The sequence below is a fragment of the Sminthopsis crassicaudata genome, chromosome 4 (assembly GCF_048593235.1).
Source record: "Sminthopsis crassicaudata isolate SCR6 chromosome 4, ASM4859323v1, whole genome shotgun sequence".
Lineage (NCBI taxonomy): Eukaryota > Metazoa > Chordata > Mammalia > Dasyuromorphia > Dasyuridae > Sminthopsis > Sminthopsis crassicaudata.
Window position 1 is genome coordinate 350,731,019 of NC_133620.1, and position 25,643 is coordinate 350,756,661.

Genomic DNA, 25,643 nt, shown 5'->3' on the forward strand with positions numbered 1-25,643 from the left:
AGTCCTTTTTCAATAGTTTCAGATTCTTCAGGGTTTTTCTAGACAAAGACTTTGTTTGCCATTTTCTTCTCCAACTCATTTTGTAGAGTTGCTCAAGGTCACACAGCTAGAAAGTATTTGAGGCCAAATCTGGATTCAAGAAGATGAATCTTCTTGACTCCAAGCTCACTACTCTATTCACTGTCTCATCTAGTTGCCCTATTACAAGTATTATTAACTCTATTTTGCTAATAAGGAAACTGAGGGTCAAAAAAATCTAAGCTCCTAAAGAAATAGCTGGTAAGTGGCAAAGCCAAGATTTCTGCCTAGGTCTTCTAACTTTTGAATATAGGAAATTTTATATTATACCATGATGCCTAAATCAGAGATATATCAGCTTTCTGATTGTCTCTCTCTCCTCTGGCAGCCACCTGATTCTTTGCTCTTTCTCCAGAAGCAATGACCATGTTTGAGAATGTCACTCGGGCCCTGGCCAGACAGCTTAATCCCAGAGGGGACCTCACCCCCCTTGGACAGCCTCATTGACTTCAAGCGCTTCCACCCCTTCTGTCTGGTCCTAAGGAAGAGGAAGAGCACATTGTTTTGGGGTGCCCGTTACGTCCGCACTGACTATACCCTCCTAGATCTTCTTCAGCCTGGGACCTCACCATCAGGTCAGTTTGTGTCACAGATAGACACAAAGTAGAGGTAGACATGGACCTGGTCATCCATCTCACAAGGCACTGTGGCCTCTCTCCCCATGGCTGAGACTGATTCAGTGTCATCCCATATAGGAGGAGGATGGGCTTACTAGTTAGTCCATGGCACTTTGATTTGGAGAATGCCTTTGGCCCAGCACCCCATTTCATCCCTTTTCATCTCCTCAGATCCGTCAGACTCAGGGAGCTTCTCTTTCAAGAAGATGTTGGATGCCCGCCTGGAGGGTGAAGTAGATGTTCCCAAAACAGTGAAAGTCAAAGGGACTGCAGGGCTCTCCCACAGCAGCACACTAGAAGTTCAGTCTCTCAGCGTTTCCCCTAAAGCCCTGGATGACTTACAGAAGGAGAGGTGAGGGTAAGGGGGACCTTTTGTGAAGCTGAGGGATGGGAGAAGGGAAATCTAGAGGAAAGGCTAGATTACCAAACTTTTGTTAGTCTTGGGGTGGAGAGAGGGACCCTCAGACTACTCCCCTGACATAAACTTCACAAGGATAGCTCTGGAGAGAAAATTCTTCTGGGTTGTGGCCCTCACTTTGCATATAATGTGACTTTACATATAAAGTATTCCTCCTAATAGAAACTTTTTGTACTTAATTTTGGGGACAGTTGGAATTTGATCGTATAACTACGTTAAAGTGCTCTTGAATGGCTTTTGTAGCCATACAAAATAAAAGACTTTGGAGGTCACTTGCTAGTGACCCAGACTGTTTCTGGGCCACTCAGAAAGGTATTTCCCAACACAGTTCTGGTCTAATATCCTGCCATCCTCTGTGAGTTTCTAGGACAAATTTGAACATAGGATGCAACAATATTGGCTCTTAATGGTAGTAAACAGTATTTGGGAGACAAGAGATGAGAAAGTCAGGAGAAGATATGAGGACTGGGCAGCTCAGAAATCTAGGCCACAAGAAGCCAGAAAGAAACCCTTGATACAAACTTGGTTCTCTGAGACTGGGAATTCAGAATGCAACAGGAAGAGGAAGTGGTAAACCCTTGGACCTTCTCCTTGTGTCTTCTCCACCCAGGAAGCTTGTGCCTGAGCACTCATTCCTAAAGGAGATAAAGCAACGAGGAGAGAATCTGTATGTGGTGATGGAAGTTGTGGAAACTGTGAAAGAAGTCACCCTGGAGAATGCTGGGAAAGCTTCAGGATGCTTCTCCCTCCCCTTCTTTGCCCCTTTAGGCCTGCAGGTTTGGTTTCCCCACCCCCATCCAGGAGTACACTCAGGCACTTAGGAAAGGTGGAGCCCAGCCCTGCCAGTTCCATTTCCAGTCCACACCCCACACTGGTTTACCATCCTTTCCCTAATGCTCTATGGCCAGTCTCTTTTTCTGCTTTTCTTGCACTCTGTCCCCAGGTCTGCCAGTTATGCTAAAAGCTCCTTTCCTAATTATCTGGATATAGCCTTGTGCTGGGTCCTAAAAAGAAACAAAAGTCAGTCAGTCCTGAGCCAGAAATAGCCTAGAGAACACTTGTAATGGGGATAATCTCTCTCTCTCCTTCTCTCTCTCTCTCTCTCCCTCTCCTTCTCTCTCTCTCTCTCTCTCTCTCTCTCTCTCTCTCTCTCTCTCTCTCTCTCTCACACACACACACACACACACACACACACACACACACACACACACACACACACATTCTCTGGCTAGGAGACGTCCTACAGCATCCTGACCTCTTTCTTGGACTCTATAAAAATCATGGCCACTAGAAGTTTATGGTGAGTCTCTGTGGCTCTCTCCCCCTTCCCTCCTGCTTCCCCCTCAAGAGGTGTGGGAATTGTTCTAAATCACACTGATTTGTAAGGCATCTACATAAATGACTGGAGTTAGAAGCTTCAGGACAGCCAGTTCTTGGGAAATGGAAACCTAAGCAGAAGAGCAAAACCCCAGAGTAATAAGTATACTCAAATGAATAGTGATTAATGAGCCCCAACTCCAATGGGCTGCTTGTACTACTCCCCGGTAGTAGAGGCGGTCTTAGGTTCTGGATTGTTGGGACAATTTACAGGACAACAATTAAGTTCCTGTCTTCCATAATCTACTCCTTCCTGGGATGCACTCGTGTCTTAGAGGCATGATGTCTCTTGGGGTAGATATGGACAAAGTAAGCTTCAATTTTCTGCGTGTGGCTCTTGGACCACTGCGGCCGAGTCTTGGAGCCATGAGCAAAGGATGGAGGCTTCCTGAAAAACCTGAGAATGGATGGAGATTGAGGAGTGGATGACTAGGACACTAAATCTGAGAGGAAGGGGGGAAGGGCCTGTGAAGGCTGTGAGTCAAGATCAATCTAAAAACAGGTTGAGCCAACTGGGATAGCAAGTCTGACTCAGCAAAGGAGATGAAGGTGGTTAAATGAATAGTTCATGGAAACTGATGGAAAGGCTTTGAAGTGGATGCCACAGAATAGAGCCATTTGTGAAAAGCAATTGGAGAGAGAAGTGAAGAAAGCAAATTCAAACTGTCTAATTTTCCTAATCTTTGTTTTCTAATCCTAGGGATCCTTAGATCACAAGGAAGCTATCACTATCCCCAAGGGTTGTGTCCTAGCCTTCCGAGTGAGGCAACTGATAGTCAAAGGAAAGGATGACTGGGGTGAGTTGAGGCCCAAGGAAATCAGGGTTCTTCCCCTCTCAGCCGGTTAGGCCCTTTTCCCAATCATTAAGTGTCCCTGATCTTTTTCTCTGGTAGCTATTAATTGGGTTGAGAAAAGAAGGGAAATTATCATGATTTAAGTAATGCAATACCGAGATATGGTCTGTGTGACAAAGAGAGGAGAAATAGAATGCCTGAGTTCAAACCTGAAGGAATGAAAGAAAAAACCTTTTTCATATTGGTGTTGTTTGGTTTTTAAAACTTTACATAAGATAAGTTAATGACAATCTGGAGGGAAACTTGCTTGATTCCAAAGATTTCTAAAGTCTTTAGGTAGAAGGTGAAAAGTGCTAAGCAGTAACTAATATTACCTCTTTCTTGTCTCTCCTCACCCTCCAGACATACCCCATGTCTACAATGAGAACCTGAAAACCTTCCCTACTGAAGGTGAGTAGAACGGCTCCCAAGTAGAAAGTCTCTAATCTCCCCATCATTCTTGCTTCTAAGGCCCTATCCCAAAAAATCCCTTCCTGTACCCTCAACAACCCCTCCCTTCATTCCTCAACACCTTTGGATGTGGTACAAATGCTGTAACCTCTCTGGGCCTCAGGCTTGTCATCTATAAAATGAGAGAGTTGGGCTAGATGACATCTCAGATCCCTTTGAGATCTAAATCAGAGGATCCTACTCTTTTCTGAGTCATGAACCCCTTCAGCATTCTGGTAAAAAAAAAAAACTTGCAGACCTTATCTCAGAATGTTTTTAAAGGCATACAATAAAATATTTAGGATTTCAAAGAAAACCAATTATAGTGAAATAAAGATGTGATTTTTTTTCACCTATCCATGTCACAGAACCCTCCTGAAAATTATCCACGGACCTCTTAGGAGTCCGTGGACCCAACACCAAGAACCCCTGCTCCAAATCTATGATTCTATGACTTTCTTCTATTAATCCTCATTGCCTTATAGTTTTTCCCTACTAATCTAGAAGTCCCAACTTTTGGAGGGAGAAGAGGATAAGATAGAATGCTTTCTTTATTCTTAGACTAAAAGAAAGACAAAAAGAAAAGCTGAGTCTAAACATTCATAAAAATAAAGATATTTGCTCCCAAACTGAGAATAGGTGCCAACAATATGTTTTCATAATGGCACTAGTAAAATGGTAAATTACAAAATATTTCTGAGGAAAAAGTAGGCATGAATGTTATGCTGATGTATTTTTATTTTATTTACCTAGAAAAGCCTGAAGAAAAAATATTCTCCTGTAAGTGTACTTCTTTTTTTTTCAGATTATTATGCTTTCTTTATTATGACTTTCAAAAGACCAAGCTTTTCTTATTCATTTTTCTATGGCAATGTTAGGAGCTCAAGAAATCCAAATCTTTAAACTATTTTTCTTTAAAAAAAAAAAAAAAGCAAAGAAACAAACAAACAAACAAACAAAAGCCATGATTTCCAAATTATTCACAGAACTGGAGATTTTTTTTGAGGCAACTGGGGTTAAGTGACTTACCCAAGGTCATACAACTAGTAAGAGTTAAAGTGAAGCCAAATTTAAACTCAGATTCTCCTGACTTGAGGACCAGTGCTTTACTTACTGTGCCTTAAAGTGGAAACTCTTTAGGGAAGATCCTCAACAAGTGTGCTCTCTGAGGCCTATGTCCTCAAGATTCCACTGACAATGACTATTTATTCACCCATTAATTACTCAGTATTCCAGGTCCAGGCCTGGAACTGCTGCTGCTGCAAAGGTCAATGAATTTTTGTCACTGACTTTTCCCCTACCCCACCAAATTTTCTAACCATTATGACTTTCTTATTTTCCAGAGAAGCTAGGAATGATGAAATCATGATTCTTAAAAGGGCAGAACCCTCTTAGAAAAAGTTAGGACATATTTCCCTACTCTCAATAATATCCCCAGTTGAGTGGCTCTGGGTAAAGGATCACTTAATTTTTATGAACCTCAGTTTCCTCATCTGTGAAATGGAAATAATAATAGTAACAACCTATATGGTTGTTGCTTACAACAAGTATTAAATTTGATCCTTAGATCAAATGAGACTGTATATTTAAAGTATTTTGTAAACTAAATATGCTATATAGACATGAGTTTTATATTGGTAATATGTTTCCGGCTGCCATTCTTATACATTTGTTTTCCTTTTCCATTCTAGTTATCCAGACATCTGATATTTGTAAGGAGATTTGTGAGTTTTTCCTATAAACATGCAGGAGAAGGGAGAGCTGATATATCTCAGGTCCCAGGGGCTTAAGCCATCTCTAGGGTCTAGGGTCTAGGTCAAAGGTCCTCTATGTCACCAACCAGAAACACCCATGGATTGTCAGACTGCAGGACAGAGCCTCTATGCATGGTTCAGAATTTCCCCTAATTGTCACAAAACCTCACCCTCTGGAGGAGTCCCACTGTGGCAGCTGCCATCTCCCTGAGAAGTTATTCTCTTGAGTAACTGGGGGGGAGGAGAGGAGGGAGGAAGAGAGAAAGAGAAAGAAGTCCTCCCTCTCCAGCTTCAGATAAGGATTGGGCTCTCACTATTCCCAAAACTAAGACAAGTGATATTAACAACAAATCAGGTCCAGTGAATTATTTTATAAGTCTCAGAATAAGAAAAGGCCCAAATCCAAGCTAAAGAACAGAGTGTAGGAATCTGAATGGAGGAGTCCTAAGGAGAAAGAAACTCATGGATGACAAGTTACCAGATGAAGGGTTGGGAGTAGGTAAGAAATTGCCTTCTGTTTTTTGTTTTTTTTTGTTTTTTTGTTTTGTTTTGTTTTTGCACACACAGCTGAAGTTCCAGAAGATTTCGGGTCACTTAAGAAAGAAGTGCAAAGTGAAGCCCAAGAGGTGGCCAAGTTGAGCAGGGAAGGGCAGGTGTCACTACTCAAGTCCCTCAGAAACCTTCTAGGGAAGAAACAAGACCTCCAAGACCTAGAGCTGGCGGTAAGCCACGGAGACCCAGTGTAATGGATAAGTTTTCAGGGATGGGTAGGAAATATGAAATGGGCAGGCAAAGGAGGAGGTCCCGGGGTAAAGTTAGAAGAGTACTTGTAATTTAAAGATGGGAGAATAAAATATCCTTTTCAAAGCTGTCCAGGTGACCTCAAAAGCCACTGCTACTTCTTCCTTACTCCTAAAAGAACAAATAATAAAGGTCCTCCAAAGCATATGCCCCTTTGCCCTTTTGGTAAAATTTACTATAAAGAAAAGAATGTTGACAGTGAGTGTGAGAGGCGCATCATTAGAATGGGATTGGAAGGAGACTAGTTTGGAATCTTTCTTCTTCAGAACCAAAGGGCTGTGTTCTAAATATGAGAGGGTGAACTTGAGGTAGGAGATAGTTTTCTCTTTCACACAGTTTGAAGAAGCTCTGAACAAAGGGCATCCTGTGTCCCTGGAGGCCAGCCCAAAAGACATTGAACTCTCCCGTGATGTTGTGGAAGGCATTCTGTATTTCCTTGGAGCCCTGACAGGTAAATGTGAAAGCACCAGAAAGGGAGGCATGTGCAAGTCTCTGAGAAAGCCCTTCTGATGGCATAACAATGCTTCCTGTTTCTAGAGCTAAGTGAAGCCCAACATAAACTACTAACAAAGTCCATGGACATGAAGATTTTGCCCCTGCAGCTGAAACTGGTAAGAGAAAATGGGCCCAATCAGAAGAGCTGGGGGAAAAGTGATCACAGACTTCAATGGATTGCAATAGAAAACATGATTTTTTAATAAAAGAGAGTGTGTAAGTACCTGCCCTATTCCAAAAGTGAGATCTCAGAGATCTACTAGAACTTCATTTGGTACATGATGAAACAGACTCCAAAAGTGGTGACTGGCCCCAGATTACGTAGCTAATAAATGACAGCGCCAAGGCCTCAAATCCAAGTGTTCTGACTCCCAAATTTAGCAATCTTGTCACTGGACTATGTGCTTCCTCCTCCTCCTCTCTGGGTCCCTCCCTCAATCGGATAACAGGGTGGCAACAGCATACCTGTTACTTCTTTCAGGCAGAGTTAAGCAGTGTAAAGTTGAGTCAACCTCTGGGTTTCAATGCCCAGTTCTGAGGGGGCAGAAGACAATATAGTTCTTTTATGAACATGTGTCTCTGGAGCAGAACAGACTTAATTCCTTTCATTTACTTTGTTTTCCTTCTAGGTGGAGAATGTTATGGAGCAAAACTTTCCAAAGACAGAGGAAGGTTTATTTCCCCTGAAGCCTGAACTACTATCCTCCCTTGGGGATGAGGAATTGACCTTCACTGAGGCTCTGGTGGGGCTGAGTGGCCTGGAAATGCAGAGATCAGGCCTCAAATATAACTGGGACCCTGACACACTCCCCCAACTATGTGCTCTGTATGCCAGCCTCTCCTTCCTCCATCTGCTAAGCAAAGACGCTTAAATTCTTCTTTCCCCTGCTTCCAGCTTCTCTTCTCTTAGACTATCTTCCCTCAAGCTCTTTTTTCACTATTCTTACTGGTATAAGATTCAGAACTACCAATTGACAGTGTTACTGAAGGTGAAAGAAACCTCACTTGTATGGGGAATTTAGACTCTGCCCTCCCTGCCACTGTTTATGAGTTGAAACTTAAACCCTCTAAAGAAGTAGTTCCTTTAGAAAAAAACAAAAAACCTAAAAACCTAAAGATCATTTAGACAAGGAAAAATGTTACCTACCACACTAACTTTTACTTGCCCTTCCCCCCCAAATAAATCTCCTTAGACTAGCAAGAATAGGATTTCTTTATCATGCCAATAATTAATTCATGCCAGAAAGGGAAATACAGTATGTCAGAATGGCTATATATTGTATAGACGTTTTGTAAAAAATTCATTTACACAAAGGGTCTATAGTTATTTTGCAGGATTTTCTCACTTTCTTGACTCATGGTTCCTACTCAAGATACCTGAAAAACTATCTGTATGATGCCTTTCAATATAATATATCTCATGTGGCTTTTAGGATTTCAAAAGAAAATTGTATTAAAAATTAGGAAAATATTCTTGAATTGGAATCCCAAGGATTTGTCAATTGTGAGCCACACTTAAACATAAGGATTTCAGTAGCAAATCACTCCCCTGTCTAGTTCAGTCTTGGCTTGCTGCTTCCCATTGGGAACAAAGTGAGGATTAGATTTCTTTTCTCTCTCTTTAACTTCTTGCCATTTCACATTCCCCAAGCCAATTCGCCAGTCTGTCAGATGAAGTGAGAACAAGATTCAAGAGATCTTTGGGCTCTAACATCCCCACACCAAACAAACCAAACAACTCCAACTCCAGAATCCTACTTGTCTCCCTTGTCAGGACTGCTTTCTATAGAGTTTCCCTTTTTTTTTTTTTTTCCCCGGTCCAGTCTCCAGTAGTTATTATCCCAAACCATCACTGTATATAACATTTTTCTCCCTAGCTATTCAAAAAGAAAAGGAATACAGAAGGAAAAAAGGTCCCAGGACCAGCCACTATTATAAACAGTAATACAAGAACATTTTACAAACTACTTGGAGGAAACACCAATGTTCCATGAACATCTTAGGAACTACTCCTCAAAAACAAGCAGAAGTTGAGGGAGTATGAAATGTCAAGTCCAAAAATAGGAAACATCTCCAAACAGAATACAATCAGGAGCCATTTTGGGGATATGAGACTAGAGTAAGGAGAAGATACTGAAAATGAAAGACGAAGATATAGAGGTAGGCATTATTTTCAGAAGTAGCAGCAATACAACCTTCCAAAATGACTGACATTAAGAAACCAAAACTGGATGAAGGGGAAAACCCAGATGTAAAATTATCTCAGAAAACTTCAGTCACTATATTATTAAGAATTATCATTCAGTCTTGTGACCCCTGCTCAGGCTGATCAGAAAGACAATAGGCTGATATAACAGGAATTAAAACCTAATAAAAGGTTTTAGGTTAACATCAATGCCTTCAATAGGGCTTTAACTAAACTCAAAAATGAAAACATAGAAGCTACAACTAATACACAAATCAACATGGCTTTATTAAGCACTCATTATGTGTCAGACACTATGCTAAGTGCTGGGAATACAAAGGAAGATGAAAACGCTTTCAAGATAGTCAAAGAGAGACAACATCCAAATTATGTTCAAAGAAGATATATATATATATATATATATATATATATATATAAAGATAAACTAAAATTAAGGTGGTATGAGAATGTTTTATTGGAATGGTTTAATAGTTTACTATATGAAGTCCAGTTTGTTTACCTTTCAGTAAGGGAAGGTATCATTGTTGGGAGGGAGGAGTTGGTTTCTTGGAAATGATGTGTCGAAATAAAGCCCATTGATTTCAAAAACAAAATTATGTCAAATAACAAGGTTAATTCTTCAAGGGTCATGAGCCAAAGGAATCAAGTCTCCATCCCTTTTTTCCTCTCTTCTAAGATTGGTTTCCTCACTCCCTAAGAATTCATGACCAATTTCCAAATGCTTTATATCAATCTTCCTCCACTCTTGAATATCTTCCAAAACTTTGCTACATGGCTCAGGATGTAACATGTAATTGTCTGCTGAATTGATTGCTCTTTCCTTTTGATGTAATCATTATAAACAAATGAGCTAAGAGACTAACAATCTAACAGGGTGGAGGACTCATAAATTATAATAAAGCTAGTTTATTTTCTTTTTTCATTACTCTTGCCCACCTACACCAAAATGCCTAGTGTGTTTTGACAATATCTTTTGACATACATTATCTGAACTATCACTTAACCACTCTAAACACCAGTTTCTTCATCATTAAAATATAAGAGTTGGACTAGATCAAAGCTTCTTAAACTGTGGGTCACAACTTTATATGGGGTCCTGTAACTGAGAAATTATGATTTATCAGTAATTGTTTAATTTGTATATCTATGTCATATCTGTATACCTAAATATATATGTAAAAATTTCTTGGATTAAGAGTTAGAAAGTGGAAAAATGTTTAACAAGTCCTGGCCTAGATCAATAAAAATGTCGATGTTTTAATGTTTAAAAACTTTTAATGTTGTAAAAATCTTAAATTTTGTCCTCTTCCTACTAAACTGAGCATTCTCGTTCTCTGAATGTTTTATTCACTCTTCATTCATTGAGTATTTTACCATCTCCTAGGAGAAATAGTGCTATCTCTAGCCTTGACTATAACAATAGCCTCCCTACTAGCTTCTCTGCCCTCTACTCATCCCACACACAGCTACCAAATTAATATTCCTAGAGCACAGGTCTAATCATGTTATTACCCAGCTCATAAAGCTCTGAGAGGAAAATAAAATAAAATAAAAAATAAAGCCCCAATGGCTATTGGCTCTAGGACAAAACAACTCCTTTGTTAAGCCCTTTACAATCTGGCTCCAGCCTACCTTTCCAAGCATATTAAACACACTCTATAATCCAGCCAAATGAGTCTTCTTGTTATTGCTCCTGCACAATTTTCTATTTTGTGCCCATATCCAAACTATACCTCATACCTGGAAGGCACTCCCCTCCTTTCTTTCCCTTATTAGAATCTGTCGCTTCCTTCACATTTAATTCAAGGGCTACCTCCTTCAAAAAGCTTTTCCGGATCTCCACCAGGCGCTGGTATCTCTCTTCCCCTTCCCCATTATTTCCTGTTACTCTATATATTTTGTTCCTTTCTATTTATTACTTCCCCACCTATCTGTAACTTTGTGTGCTGACTTATAAGAGATCTCAAGTTCAAGAGTTCTTAAGTTCAAGAACTCATGCACTGGTCTAACTGGAGGTTTTTTTGTTTTTTGTTTTTCAAAAGCAAGTCTTTTGGAGAAGAAGATAACTAAAACTAGGTGGAACAGTAGATATATTACTGAACCTGGAGTCAGGAAAAGGATTGAATTCAAGTACAGTATGAGATACTTATCAGTGGTATGATTCTGAGCAAATCGCTTAATCTCTTCTTCCTTCAAGTTTCCTCTACAATAAAATGGAGATAACAATAGCACCCATCTGTGGATAGAGCACCAGCCCGGAAGTCAGGGGAACCTGAGTTCAAATCTGGCCTCAAACACTTAACACTCCCTAGCTGTGTGACCCTGGGCAAGTCACTTAACACACCAATAGTCCCCATCTCACAGAATTATGGTGAGGATCAAATGAAATATTTAAAGCACAATAAGTACAACGTGAAAATTTAATAAACGCTTATTAAAAAACAACATAAGAAACCCCATAAACTGAAGGACTAGCCAATGGGAGGACCAGGAAATCTAGACCTTCCCAACCTTTCCAGATTCGGAATTGCTCAGATAGGACAGGTTCCCACTTGCTCACTCACCCCCAAAGCATGCTTAACTCTCAGTGTGTTAGGGGCAGACCAGTGCCTAGATTCAGCATAGTTTATGTGGGATACTAAAACAAAGTGAGACTGAGTCATAACCAATTAGGAAAAGATGTTCTTAGTCATGATAGCCAAATTATCTACAAGTGTAGGCCCTGAAGAAACCCTGAGCTGATTCAGCCTTTGCCTGAGCAGCTCATCCAGTTTCCACCAACTAAACATCAAAGAGAATGCCTGGAGCTCGGTGATTGTGACCAGGAAATATGGTCAATAGCAGAGGGAGTTTAAAAGGTTATTTGAGTGCTTTATGTTTCTAGGTCAATTTCTGGGCTTCAGTCTTTTTCATCTTACCCAATTTCTATGGAGGGAAACATCGAACCATCCACACTGTGTGCTTTTAATAGCTCGCGAGCCCCCAAGAAGTCAGGTAGAGATATATAGATTTGAGGATACTCAAGCTATACTTAAGCTTTGTTTTGGGGCTTTCCTCAAGAGTATGAATACAAAACATGAGACTAAGACTCCAAGACTGGATTTGGTTCATACGGAAGCTGGGCCAGAGGGTCATACAGACCGGTCCACACAGAAATACTACAAATCACAAGGTTTCTCTGCTTGGCCTCTGAAAAACCTCGTCCAGGGGACCTTCTTTTCTGTAAGGGATTCCCGGTGATGGGGGACGTGATGTACAATAGAAATTACACCGGATTTGAAGTGAACCAGAAAAATTACTTCCCTTTCTCAATCTCCTTTCTTTCCTCTGCAAAATAAGAGTTGGAGTAGAGCAGGGATTCTTAATCTTCTAACTGTCATGTAGGGATCTGGTGAGGCTATAGACTGCTCAGGTTTGTCACCTACATTCATAATGAAAAGAAATGCTAAATTTCTAATTCTATCTATTTAATCATGTTATAGTCAATATATTCTAATATATATCATAACACATTATACCAAGATATTTTATAATGTAACAATTTGAAATAAATTTGTTATAAAATAAAACGTTATAAAAATAATTTTTTTTCCCATCCAAGTTCACAAACTCTCCTCTGAACTTTCTCCGGACTCCATGTTAAAATCCCCAGACTAAACAGTCTCTGTAGAGTCCATTCTGGCTGTTTTAACATTCATCTGCTCTCTAGCAGGCGGACCAGTGAGAAAAGCACTGGAATTGGAGGCCAGCAGAAACATGCTCCAATCCAAGCCCACGCACGGACGCTACACGTGCGCCCGGTCGCAAATCTCTTCCTTACTCAGTTTCTCCCGGTGAAAGGCGAGGACGACCGCCGGAGCACCTCCCCGGGGTCCTGTGAGCCCCCGCCCCTGGGCCCTGGCCCGAGGTCCGCAACCACTCGGGAGTCCCCGAACTCTACCATCTGAGGCGTCTTCAAATCAACACGGGGCCCTCCCCTCCCCCCATTTCACGGCCCCATGCCCAGAATTCTTCCCACCCCGCTCCGTGGCCCCGGTTTGCGCTTCTTTCCCTCCTCCTCGCCTTCTCCCCTCGCTTGTCCTGCGTCTTCAACTCCCTCTCCACAGGGCTCTCCCCATCCTCGCGCCGCGCCGCGAACCACGGCAGTTGATGGACAGACACGCAGGCGCACCTCGAGGAGCCCGAAGAGCCAGTGAGAAACACGCCTAGCAACTCATGACATATTTGAGATGAGCTCAACTATTGGCCGCATCTAATTTGACAAGAGAGATGAGAGGGGAGTGGGGGAGCCGAGGGGTTTCAGTTTGAGCCTAAGGTGACCCCTGGTGGACAAGCACGGGAAAGTACACTTGAGAGGAAAATAAACAAAATAAACAAACCAACTCCGAGCTGGCTGCTGGACGAGGCGGGGCGGGAAGCCGCAGATTGGCTCCTCCCCGCTCCCCACCCCTCTCTCTTTACGTCAGCCTCAGGCCTGCAGCTCGGTGCTTGATTTCTTCCCCCTGTCCCAACTCGGCTATCGGCCCCCAGGGCCTGGGCACGTCCCAGAAGCCCCAACGCCGGGGAAGGGTTTGCAGCTGCTCCGTCATCGTGCGCCAGGACGCGAGCCCGCGCGCGCACACAGGCCCCGTCCGGCGCCCCCGGTCCCCGGCGCGAGCGCTCACGAGAGGCCCCGGCTCCGGCCCCCCGGACTAGGCCGCGCCCCGGGACTCCGGGCGTCATGAAGCAAGAGGGCTCAGCGCGGCGCCGCGGCGCCGACAAGGCGAAGCAGCCTCCCGGCGGAGGAGAGCAAGAGCCGCCCCCACCCCCGCCACCGCCGCCCCCCCCGGCCGCCCCCGTGGATGTAGAAATGAAGGAGGAGGGGGCGACCGGCGGAGCAGCCGGGGAAGGCGAGGGCAAAGCGGCCTTGGCAGAGCGCTCTCAGCGGGAGCTGGACACAGTCACCTTGGAGGGTGAGGGTCCGGGTCCGGGCCGCGCCTGCTGCGGGGGGTGGGGGGTGGGGGTGGGGGCAGAGCCGGGACAGGGTCCCTCCCCCAGCCGCCTCGGGTCCCCGCGCACCGCCCCCACTACCACCTCGGGATCCTCCGCCCCCCGGTCCGTATCCGCAGCCCCCCGCAGATCGGGGGCCGCCCCGAGGCCGGCCAGCGTGGACGTGACACCCGGCGGGGACCCTCGGTGCATGCACAGTGGGCGGCGGACGCCTCCCTGCTCCTCCCCGGCCGGACGGCCCCGGGCAGGCTGGGAAAGCGGTGCTCCGCTCTCCCACTTCCTTGTTCTTTGGCTCCGGTCCGTCCCGGCTCCAGATTTCCCCTGTTACACACACAGACCCACCTCCCATTGGGGACGTGGCTGGTGGGGGTCCTCTAGCCTCTGCTCTCTCCTCCCGAGCCCTCCAAGCTCGGGGCTTGGCTGCCCGTCCGCCCCGTCCTCGCCCGAGCGCTGTTTTGTGTACATGCTTAACAGCGGGGGAGACCTCGGCACCCTTACTTTGCCTCAGAGGCCCCTTTGGGGGTAGTTCCGCGCGTGTCCCATGGGTGTGAGGCTCTCCGCCTTATGAACCAACATGAACTGTCTCCCTTCAGCCTTAAAGGCCCGGAATCTCCATCCCCACCATGAAAACTTTTCAGGTTTTCAATATGGGGAATATCCCTAAAGTCAGACAAAGGCTTTAAGAGGGATCCTTGATAACTTTTAAGGAAATAAGGGACCCAAAAGTTTGAGTTTTGCTCTCCTTTTCCCTGTTGGTCTCCCAGAAACACTGGTGCATCTGTGCGCACAATGGGTACATTTACGGTGGCGGTCACCGAGTCAGAAACTTCTTCCTAATGATTTTAAAACCAGGCCTGTGGTTTCATCGGTGTGGGAAACTTACTCTAACAGAACAAGCCAACTTTTCTGTAACTCAGAGTTGTTTGGAGATCTCGGGTGTCCCTCGGGCAGGGCTGCACCAGGGCGCTGTCTCATGTATGGGCGGGTGCTCTCGGAAATTCCCTTTAAGATGGTCTCTACGGCTCGGCCATTGTGGACATGGGTTATCCACTTGGCATCAGGTGAATTTTTCGGTTTTCACGCCTCTGCCCCCTTCTGTCCTTCTGTCGCTCCATCTTCTTTTCCCCGGGTCTTTTGGCCGTGCTTTAGAACTGCAAACAAGGTATTGATAAACATTCTGCAGCCCCACTCAGGACTAAGGTTGCTAACCCCTCTGTAAAAGAGAGTCTAAGAAACTCTCCCAGGAGCCTGATCAGTGCTTTGGCAGAAGGGCAAGCTAGGAGTTAGAGCGGGGCAGCAAAAGATACCTTTAATTCTCTGGTCCTCCACAGACATCAAGGAGCATGTGAAGCAGCTGGAGAAGGCCGTGTCAGGCAAGGAGCCCCGCTTTGTACTGCGGGCCCTTCGGATGCTGCCTTCCACTTCTCGCCGTCTCAATCCCTATGTTCTCTACAAGGCTGTTCTTGGCTTTTTCACCTCCTGTAATGCCACCCGTGATTTCTTACTCGCCTTCTTGGAAGAGGTGAGTGGGTCAGACCATCATAAGGAGTGTCTATGAGGCAGACTTTCTTCCCTGCAGATCTCCATGACCAGATCAACTCCTGCATCCTCCTCTCAGCCTTATTGTCCTAAATACACAGTGTGAAGAGGTGATGGGAAAAGTTCTGCCTGAACAATTAATGTCTCAGTAACACCTAAAGTTAATCAAGGAAATACCCTTTTTCAGCCTCACAGTCCCCTTTTTTGACCAAAAGAGGACTTTTTGTATGACTAAGGTTCTTACTGTCCCATGGAACATCCTTCTTATCTCTGTTTACTTTTAGCCTCCCCAACCACCCAGAGCTCTCCCTTATCCCCATATTAACCTATCCTTCAAAGTCTAGTCTAAGTCCTAGATTTTTATTCCAATTACTTAGTGGTTTCCGGTTTCTAAAAGCCTTTGATATTCATAGCACTATATGTGAAAGCCAAGAAAATACAATGATGTAATAATGGAAAAACAACTTTTCTTCCCAAAAGAACTGAAAAGGAAGGATTATGAAATAATTTTCTCAAATTTTAATGAGTGTTAACATCTCTAAATATGTCGTGGGAATTTTTGAACAAAGTTGTGTATCGTATATATTTATGATCTTGAATCACCATAGTAACTTAGATCTGTGCAGAGCGTATAAACTAGGCATGGCAGTACATACCAGCGTCCCTGAGGTTGGGAAGGCTGAGGCTGATAGATCACTTGAGTTACCAGTTTTGAGTTGCAGCAGACTAAGACAGTTAAATGTCCACACTGAGATCAACACCAATATGGTGAGTCCCCTTGAAGTGGGTTTGTCCAAAGGCAATGAGGCCTAGGTCAGAGATGAAGCCCATCAAATTTCCCGTACCAGTCAGTAGTGCAGTAGAGCCTGTTGCATTTCCAACCTGGATGAGATAGGGAAACTTCTTCCTACCTCTCCCCCAAAAAAGGCAATTTACCATTTCCATTTTCCCTTTCAAAACAATTGGCTGCTTCCTTATAACTTTAGGAAGTTCAGGTAGTTTATATTTCATGTCTCATAATTTAGCAATTTAGTTGCTATGTGCTTTATTAGCTCCCATGTGCTTTTTATACATAGTATTTTTGTTTCTCCTGATAAATTGTAAACTTTTGAAATTTAGAAATGTGTCTTATATGTCTAATCTAATAGAGCTGAGCACATTGTAAGCACTTATCTGTTGATTGATTAATTTTGATTGGGGTACTTCCTAACTGGCATTAATCTCTTTTTCCTAGCCCATGGATACAGAGGCAGATTTGCAGTTCCGCCCCAGGACAGGAAAAGCTGCCTCAGCCCCTCTCTTACCTGAAGTTGAGGCATATCTCCAGCTCCTCATGGTCATCTACCTGATGAACAGCAAGCGCTACAAAGAGGTAGTAAGCAGGGAACAGTGATAGTGAACATGATAATTTCAGTTAAGATTCACAGACAAGTAAAAAGCAACTTAAAACCAGACTCATCGAATAAAACAAAAATGTTTAGTAACTCATTTTTAAGTGAAGACATTTTAAAAATGGTAAATATAAAACTTTAATCAGGAAATAGTGAACGTGATCCAACAAGCATTGCTATATGAACCGTACTGGCATGAGAGATTTTGGAATAAATTATAGGATATGTAGAATGACTGGAAAAAATGGATCCAATTATTGACCATTGGGTCATTAAGAATTACTTTTCACTTTATAGATACTCCATTGTTGTTATTCCCTTAACTTTCCACCAAGGGAGCATCCATTATTGCCATCCTGAGTAAATGTTAATGTAATTATTGAAGAGGCAGTCGCCAATCATCCCCTACTTTTTGAGAGAGGTTACTGAGGATCACCTTGTTGATAGTATTTATTAGATTCTTCTAACCACAAGTATACAGTCCTGCCATTATTCTTCTGGAGCACAAAGAACAAGAGAGAGTAGTAACCAGGTTCTTGGACTAGGGAAGACTGTCCTAGATTATGTTACTATGTAACACATACATACATATACACATAGTTCTTTTTATTCTCTTCCTAGGCCCAAAGAGTTTCTGATGACCTCATGCAAAAAATCAGTACCCAGAACCGCCGAGCCCTGGACCTGGTGGCAGCAAAGTGTTATTATTACCATGCCCGTGTCTATGAGTTCTTGGACAAGCTGGATGTGGTGCGCAGGTAAGGGGACCTCTGACCGGGCTGTGAAGTTAATCAGCAGTCAGATCACTGGTGTGGGACAAGGCAAAGGGTCTGTGATCTCTACAACTTGGGAACTTCCTAAGGCGGATCTCCAGCCTGGGACTTAGGGACTTAGGAGAGGCAGGAATAGGGATTTGAGTCCATATCTGGCCATCACTCTCTGGGCTGCCGGGCTGCCTGCCTTTTAGTCTGTTGAGATCACAGATTGTTACTTCTGGATAGAACAGTGTTCTATCCAGAGGAAGGGAGTCTAAGGGGCAAGGCTGTAAGAGACCAAAGGAAACATGACTGCCACCTTTCAGTTTTATTTGGAAAGTGCCTGGCAACACAAAAGAGACATGAGGAGAGGTAAACCATATGTATCTGTTCTAAAGGGGAAAAGTAATGACTAGTTAGAGGAACTCATAGATCCTCTCCCTGCAGCTTCCTGCATGCCCGGTTACGGACGGCCACCCTTAGGCATGATGCAGATGGCCAGGCCACTCTGCTTAACCTCCTTTTGCGAAACTACCTGCATTACAGCCTGTATGACCAGGCTGAGAAATTGGTGTCCAAGTCCGTGTTCCCTGAGCAAGCCAACAACAATGAGTGGGCAAGGTACCTCTACTACACAGGTGAGCAAGGGGACCCTTAACCCACTCTACAGAAGGAGCTGTGGGACATGCCAGACCTCTGTCAGGAGAGGGGCATTCCTGCTGAGGAGTTCCATATTGGGAGCACAGGAGGGGACGGTTCAGTTAAGGGCTTTAAAGCTTTGGATTGGAGGAGGAGTGGGATGGTTCTTAAGTAGTTCATGCTTTCCCTCCTTTTTCCCCCTATATATTCAGGGCGAATCAAAGCCATCCAGTTGGAATACTCAGAGGCCCGAAGAACGATGACCAATGCTTTGCGCAAGGCCCCCCAGCACACGGCTGTTGGCTTCAAACAGACAGTAAGAAGCAGCACCTCTCCTCCCTTCCTCCATCTCTTTCTTTCCCCTCTTTCCTCTATTCTTCATTGCCCCCCTGTCTTCACTTAAAGTTTTAGTAAATATTTTTTTATATATAACACTATACTGGGGGAATTATACATAATACACACACACACACACACACACACACACACACACACACACACACACTTATTTATTTATTTATTTTTATAGCATTATCCCTTGTATTCATTTTTCCAAATTATCCACTCCCTCCCCCCAATGACAGGCAATCCCATACATTTTACATGTGTTATAGTATAGCCTAGATACAATATATGTGTGTAAATACCATTTTCTTGTTGCACATTAAGTATTAGCTTCCGAAGGTATAAGTAACCTGGGTAGATAGACAGTAGTGCTAACAATTTACATTCACTTCCCAGTGTTCCTTCTCTGAGTGTAGTTCTTTCTGTCCATCATTGATCAACTGGAAGTGAGTTGGATCTTCTTTATGATGAAGATATCCACTTCCATCAGAATACCTCTTCATACAGCATTGAAGACACACTTATTTATTTAAAGAGACTTACTGTTTTCAAGGCATTTTAGGATGCCTTTCCTGATTCATAATCATTGAGAAATGGGTTTGGAGCCATTTATTCTACTTGCTGTAATCCAGTCATAGTCCTTACCTGAATTGGGAATGACCAGGCTGATGTTCTTGTGAGATGATTGGCCTAATCCAGAAGTGTACTTAATGGCCAGGGTAATTTTTCTCTTGATACTAACGTGAACTAGACTGGGAATAAATTTGGCCTTTTAAGCTCTTCAGCAGTCAACAGATATTTGGTACTTATTATGTTCATTGCATTTTAGGGGATATAGAAGTGTAAGACATGGTTCTTGCCCTGAGGTAATTCCAAACTTGGAGTTAGATTTGGGTCCAGTTTTCAACTCTGCCACTAACCATCCTGTACCTTTGTGCAAGTTCCTGAACCTTAACTTCTTAATCAGTAAAATGAGGTTTATACAGTCTACTTCTAGAAAATGAGGTTTTATGCATCTTATAAGTTTATAAGATATACACTTTATAAGTATATAAGTTATACAGTTTATAAGTATATAGGTTATGCAGTTTACAGACTGTTTATAGAGTCTACTTCTAGATTGTTGTGAGGATCAAATAAGGTCATAAAAGCTAGTGCAACATGAGTTGCGTAGATTACCTCTAGAGAAGGCTTTATGGGGAAGTTAGGCCTGGTAGGATGAGTAAAATTTTGACAGGCTGAGAGAGAAGCTAGAGAAAAAACATTTCATAAGGAAGGAGAGGTGCAAAAAAGTACCAGGCAGCTTAACATCAAAAATAGAAATATTTACGTTTCTTTACAAGCTATAGCGAACTACAGAATTTCAGCTTTTAACATCCATTACACATAGGGATAATAGACCATGGGGTGAAACACAAGGAAAATAGTTGTACATGATTTAAGGAGATGGGAGAGACAAGATCTGTGACTCCAAATGAGGCCATTCATCTAATGAGTCATGAAGCTATCCTCTCAGGTACCCCTCCAGATTCTTCAGATTAAAAAAGAAACAGAGGGTTGTTGTTTTAACTAAATTTTTATGCATATTTTCTGTTTCTTAGACAAAAAAAAAAAAAAATCAGAACTGATCGGTACATTGAAAAAGTCCAAATCAGTGGACCCTTGTCCACTTCTCACATACACAAGGGAGTAGCTGGTATCTGCTCCTCCTGTAGCGACTTTCTGCTTTGCCCATATCTCTGGCCCTGCACTGGAAGCAAGAAGGGGAAACTTTCTTTCAGTCTCCCCTGACAGTGATAATTTCAGTTAAGATTCACAGACAAGTAAAAAGCAACTTAAGGGGGCAGCTAGGTGGCGCATTGGATAGAGCACCAGCCCTGAATTCAGGAGGACCTGAGTTCAAATATGGTCTCAGACACTTATAACTTCCTAGCTGTGTGACCCTGGGCAAGTCACTTAATCCCAGCCTCAGGGAAAAAAAAAAAAAAAAGGCAACTTAAAACCAGACTCATTGAATAGAACAAAAATGTTTAATAACTCATTTTTTAAATGGTAAATATAAAACTTTAATTAGGAAAAAAATGTTATTTAAATTCATTTAAGGGAGATACAGATAGTCAGCATTGAACTTTTCTAAAGCCTGGGCAGCTGTTTTATGACATCACCCTTACTCCCTACCTATTCCATAAGCCCTTTCCCAGATGCCCCAGAACTTCAGCTCCTGTCCTTCAGCCTCCAATTTCATCCCACATTAACATCCAGGGGATCACATTTACTTTAATCTACTAAAGTTGCCTTTATTTGTTCCCATTCCCTAGCTAACACCTTCTAGCTTGGCTACCTTTTCCTTGTGCCCCCACATCCAACCCCCTACCTGTAACCTTCCCAATTTTCTGACACCCTAAGCTATCAGCCCACGTGACCTATGCCTCACAGATAGCAGGTCTCTAAACCTCCTGAGTTTTGATGTCCTTGCTATTGCCATGAATTCCCTCCCATTCCACTGCCAAGTGGTCTTGAGGGCAACTGTTTCACTCTGAACAAGAGTGAGATGCTGAGCAAGCATATAGGTGGGAGGTGGAACATAGAACTTTCGTCTGAAATCAGCATGGGCTAGAAATCTTTCTGTGGCCAACTGGGATTAAGTTGAGAGATAGGCAGGTCCCATGTGCCTAAGGTTCTTAACGTTTACCTCTGAAGCAGGATGCTGCTAGCTCCCTGGCACCTTTTCCTCCCTTGGCACTAAGCTGCCACCCAGCGTTTCTCGCTTGAAAATTGTAGCTTTCATTTCTCCCTTCCTTCCCCAGGTGCACAAGTTGCTTATTGTGGTGGAATTGCTGTTAGGAGAGATCCCAGACCGACTACAGTTCCGTCAGCCCTCACTCAAGCGCTCCCTCATGCCCTACTTCCTTCTGACCCAAGGTAGGGCTGGGCCAGCCCAAGCCCCTGGAAGTCTTGCTTTGACCTGAGCCCTTCCTTCCTCGTTACAATTTTTCTTGTCTCTTCTCAGCTGTCAGGACAGGAAATCTAGCCAAGTTCAATCTGGTCCTGGATCAGTTTGGAGAAAAGTTTCAGGCAGATGGGACCTACACCTTGATCATACGACTGCGACACAATGTGATTAAAACAGGTATGGATCCAGGTTTGGTGAAAGAACTTGTGCTGAGACAAACAGGGACCTGAGGGCGAGGCCTGTGCTCATTCTGCCCCTTCCTCTCCAAGGTGTGCGTATGATCAGCCTCTCCTACTCCCGAATCTCCCTGGCTGACATTGCCCAGAAGCTGCAACTGGATAGCCCAGAGGATGCAGAGTTCATTGTTGCCAAGGTGGGAATGAGTCAGAGACAAAATTGTGGCCTTACTCATTATCTTCCTAAGGGTCAGGGAACAGAGGGGTCTTGGGGGACAGGGAAGAAAGATGAATAATCTTCAGCTGGGGAGGAACTGCAGTAGTTGTTCCAATGTAGTCAAGTGGATTCTTTGACTTTTTTCCAGAGATAGGAACAAGATGAGAGAATACTATGGGAACATGAAAGCAGAAGACTGTGGGGATTTAAAAGATCTTTCTGATGATTCCTTTTTGTTCTTGCGGTCGGGTATAGGCCATCCGGGATGGTGTCATAGAGGCTAGCATCAATCACGAAAAGGGATATGTCCAGTCCAAGGAGATGATCGACATTTATTCTACCCGAGAGCCTCAGTTGGCCTTCCACCAGCGAATCTCCTTCTGCCTAGACATCCACAATATGTCTGTCAAGGTGAGCATCCTAAGGTTTGCACTGGGAACTGATGCCAGGAAGCCAGCAGTCTCTATGAAATACTCATTTTCCATGTGCTTTCAGGATAGGTTGGATAAATACTCCCTAGTCCCAGCTCAGGTACAAAAACTGGGATATTTGAGCTAAAAGAACACTTCATGGTCATCCAACTTTTTTATTTTACAGATAAGCAAGATAAGGCCCTTAGACCCTAAATGACGTACATAAAGTAAAACAATATTTGCAACACAGTAAGAATTTTAATAAGCTACATACAAGGCACTGGAAGTAAAAACACAAATATGAGACTGGCTTCTGGAAAGCTTACGTTTTATTGACTAGTAGGTATAACAGCCAGAATTAGAATTCAAGTGTCCAGATGTACCTCACATTCCATCAGTATGTCAGTCTTTTTATCTCTCTTAAGTGACATAATTAAAAAATACTAGATTTATTATAAACTTGGTTCAGCCTCAGGAATCTTTATTAACCTTTGACCATCTCTCCCTTTAGGCCATGAGGTTCCCTCCCAAATCTTACAACAAGGACCTTGAGTCTGCAGAGGTAAGCCTTTATATCTTGGATAGTGAAAAGCCTTGCAAGGAGAAGAGAGTCACAAATATTGGGGGATAATTGGAACTACTGCCCTCAGGGTGCATTTTCATTATTAGCTAATAAGATATTAGTTGGGAGAGGAAGGAGTGATTCCACACAGCCCAAGACCTTGATCCCTTGACCCCTTTTCTCCAGGAGCGGCGTGAGCGAGAGCAGCAGGATCTGGAGTTTGCTAAAGAGATGGCTGAAGATGACGATGACAGCTTCCCTTGAAAAGGGCAGCTGGGGAGGGGTAGGGGTGAGTGGGGGCTGGCTCTGTCTTCCCCCTCTGTGGCCCCCCCTTTTCTAGAGAGCCTCCTCCCCCACAGTGTCTCACAGACTGTGCATGTGCAGGGATGGGGGACGGGGACTGACCCCCACCAGACCACAGAGCCTCTCTCCAGCCGATGGCTCAGCAGATGGAGGGCAGGCAGGCAGGCAGGCTCCCCAGGGCAGGGTCCTGGCCAGCAGGATTGGAGGGGGCAACCCCATGTTCTCCTCTGGGGAGAGGGGTATGGGGGTGGGACACGTTGGGTTGTATGTTTTTTGAAGCTTCAATTATGACTTTTAAACAATAAAAAGTTCTTCAAAGCTCTATGTCAATTAATTACCATGTATTTATCCAGGGATTCATGGCCCTTTAAGAGATCTGGGAGTCCAAAGCCTCTTGAGGGAAAAGAAAGAAAATGAATCTGGGTGAAATAAGGCTGACAAGGTAGGCAGAAGAGAGAAGTGAGAGATTCAGTTAGGAGGCAGGTAAAGAAAGGGAGTAATGGACGGTGGAGGGAGAAAATTTTCTGAGAGTAGTGTGCAGTCATTGAAGTCTATCAGCAATTGTAGATCAGTGTTTTCAAGGTGGCTTTTTTTGGAATCCCAAGGCTCAAAATAACTTGGAGAATAAGGTAAAATGTAGCTATATTCTGGTCCTCTCAGGAATGTCTGAGAGTCTAAGTGCTCCACTAGGTCAGACATACCCAGCATTTACACAGAGAGGGTGCCACATGTGTGGCAGAAGAAACCTCTGGCCAGTCCAACTGACAGTACTTCACATGCTTGCCTCTGCTTACTGTGCTCCTTCTGCTGGATTCCCCAATTTCATCTTCTGCCCAGTTGAATCCTCAGGCAACTTCCAAAGACTATTTCATCTGTCGCTTGAAGTCTTTGACCATCTCAGTCCCCCAAGATTCCTTCTTCAACTCCAATGCCCCTTAATGTCTGTCTCCCCTCATTTGGTACAAACTTAGATCCTATTTTATAGTACAGTTCATTTGATGGATGAAAGTCTTCTCTCAACCCCTGGGTAAATTCTTGGAAGTCGAGGATGGCTCTGGCTACGAGTCAGTTCTTTCAACTGGTGATTTAGCCGTGGTGACCATTCTGCTTTTCACCCACACCAACTTCCAACTGTACCAGTTGCTCCAGGCCTATAGTAGTGCCCTCCCTCTCTTCCTTCACTCGACATGAAGTTCTTGATACTAGTTTTTGTATGTGTGTAGTGTGCGCCCCAGTCTCTCCCTTTAGAATGTCATTTCTCTTAAGTAGAGCTCGCTTCATTTATCATCTCTCTCTTCCAGCCTTTGTCTAGCTCCTAGTAAGCACTTGAATACTTCTAAACTGAACTATTTCTACCTTTATGACACACCTCCACTGTACCACACATAGATACCCTGCAGGACCATGAGGCCTGGTTCTCAAGGAGCTTACAATCAAAATGCCTTCAATTCTCCTGTAATGAGTAAATATTCACAGACCTAAAGCTGGAGGGAGCTTGGATGTCTGCCCACCTAATCTAACTCCTTGTTTTGACACATGAGGAATTTGGGAACAGCAAGATAAACTGACTGGGCCAAGGTCACATCGACAAGCAAAAGAGCCATCTGAATGCAGAGCCAAGGGCACTCAGTAGATCATAACTGTCATCCTTGACTCTCCCAGCAAGTTAGAAAGTCCCAAACTCATTTCCTTCAGCTTGATAGGATCTAATAGTCCGTATTTTGTTTTCAATTTCTTGATTCCATTCCCTTAGGAAATTGTAAAGTTTCTTCAATAACTTCAAACTTCTAAAACAAAGATCTATTTTTTTTAATATACCAATATTCTTTGGGCACTATCATACAGCTGCCAACCTTAAAAAGCCAATCTTCTGTTTAAAATTAATTTCCCTTAAGAAATGATGGAAAGATGAGTATGAGCAAGTTATAAAATGTTATAAACAACTCCAAAGAATTGTTGAAGGAATGTATGGGAGGAAAAAAAATCTATAGAAAGTCCATGTGCTCTACTGATATATTTGGAATGTCAAGAGAAAATGAAGAGGACTAGCAAATTGGGTGGATCGTCTAAGCAAACACAGGAAGATGTACAAGAAGCCCTGTGAGAAGGCACTGAATTTTGCATCATTGTAATTATCCACAAAATCATAGATCTATTTGGTTATTACTTCTTATGAATATGAATTTTGTGCTTTTTTAAAAATTCTAAAAAATTTCATTAGTCCCAAATTTACCCCTGGTCAGCTCATGGAATACCTCCTTCTAAAATTGCTTAATCAAAACCCTGAGTTTTTCTTGTACCATTTGTGATTAATTATTTCAGTGCTTCAGCT

The 25,643-nt window shown here is 43.3% G+C and overlaps 2 protein-coding genes across 2 annotated transcripts; both read left to right on the forward strand.

The window, feature by feature from the left end:
- Positions 1-438: 438 nt before the first annotated feature.
- LOC141539119 (gasdermin-A-like) lies at positions 439-10,307 on the forward strand. The gene is given in 12 exon segments (XM_074261415.1): positions 439-504; positions 506-653; positions 867-1,047; positions 1,724-1,889; positions 3,191-3,287; positions 3,687-3,734; positions 4,527-4,553; positions 5,465-5,485; positions 6,095-6,249; positions 6,665-6,779; positions 6,866-6,939; positions 7,453-10,307. Coding segments are annotated over 12 exon segments (1,341 nt in total). The 3' UTR covers positions 7,696-10,307.
- A 3,253-nt stretch (positions 10,308-13,560) lies between these two features.
- On the forward strand, positions 13,561-23,629 carry PSMD3 (proteasome 26S subunit, non-ATPase 3). Its single transcript, XM_074261416.1, has 12 exons — positions 13,561-13,981; positions 15,350-15,540; positions 16,792-16,929; positions 17,570-17,706; positions 18,151-18,341; positions 18,555-18,658; positions 21,495-21,609; positions 21,698-21,817; positions 21,910-22,013; positions 22,289-22,444; positions 22,958-23,008; positions 23,195-23,629. Exons 1-12 carry the CDS (start codon positions 13,750-13,752, stop codon positions 23,270-23,272), a joined length of 1,617 nt encoding a protein of 538 aa, XP_074117517.1. The 5' UTR covers positions 13,561-13,749; the 3' UTR covers positions 23,273-23,629.
- Positions 23,630-25,643: the final 2,014 nt, after the last annotated feature.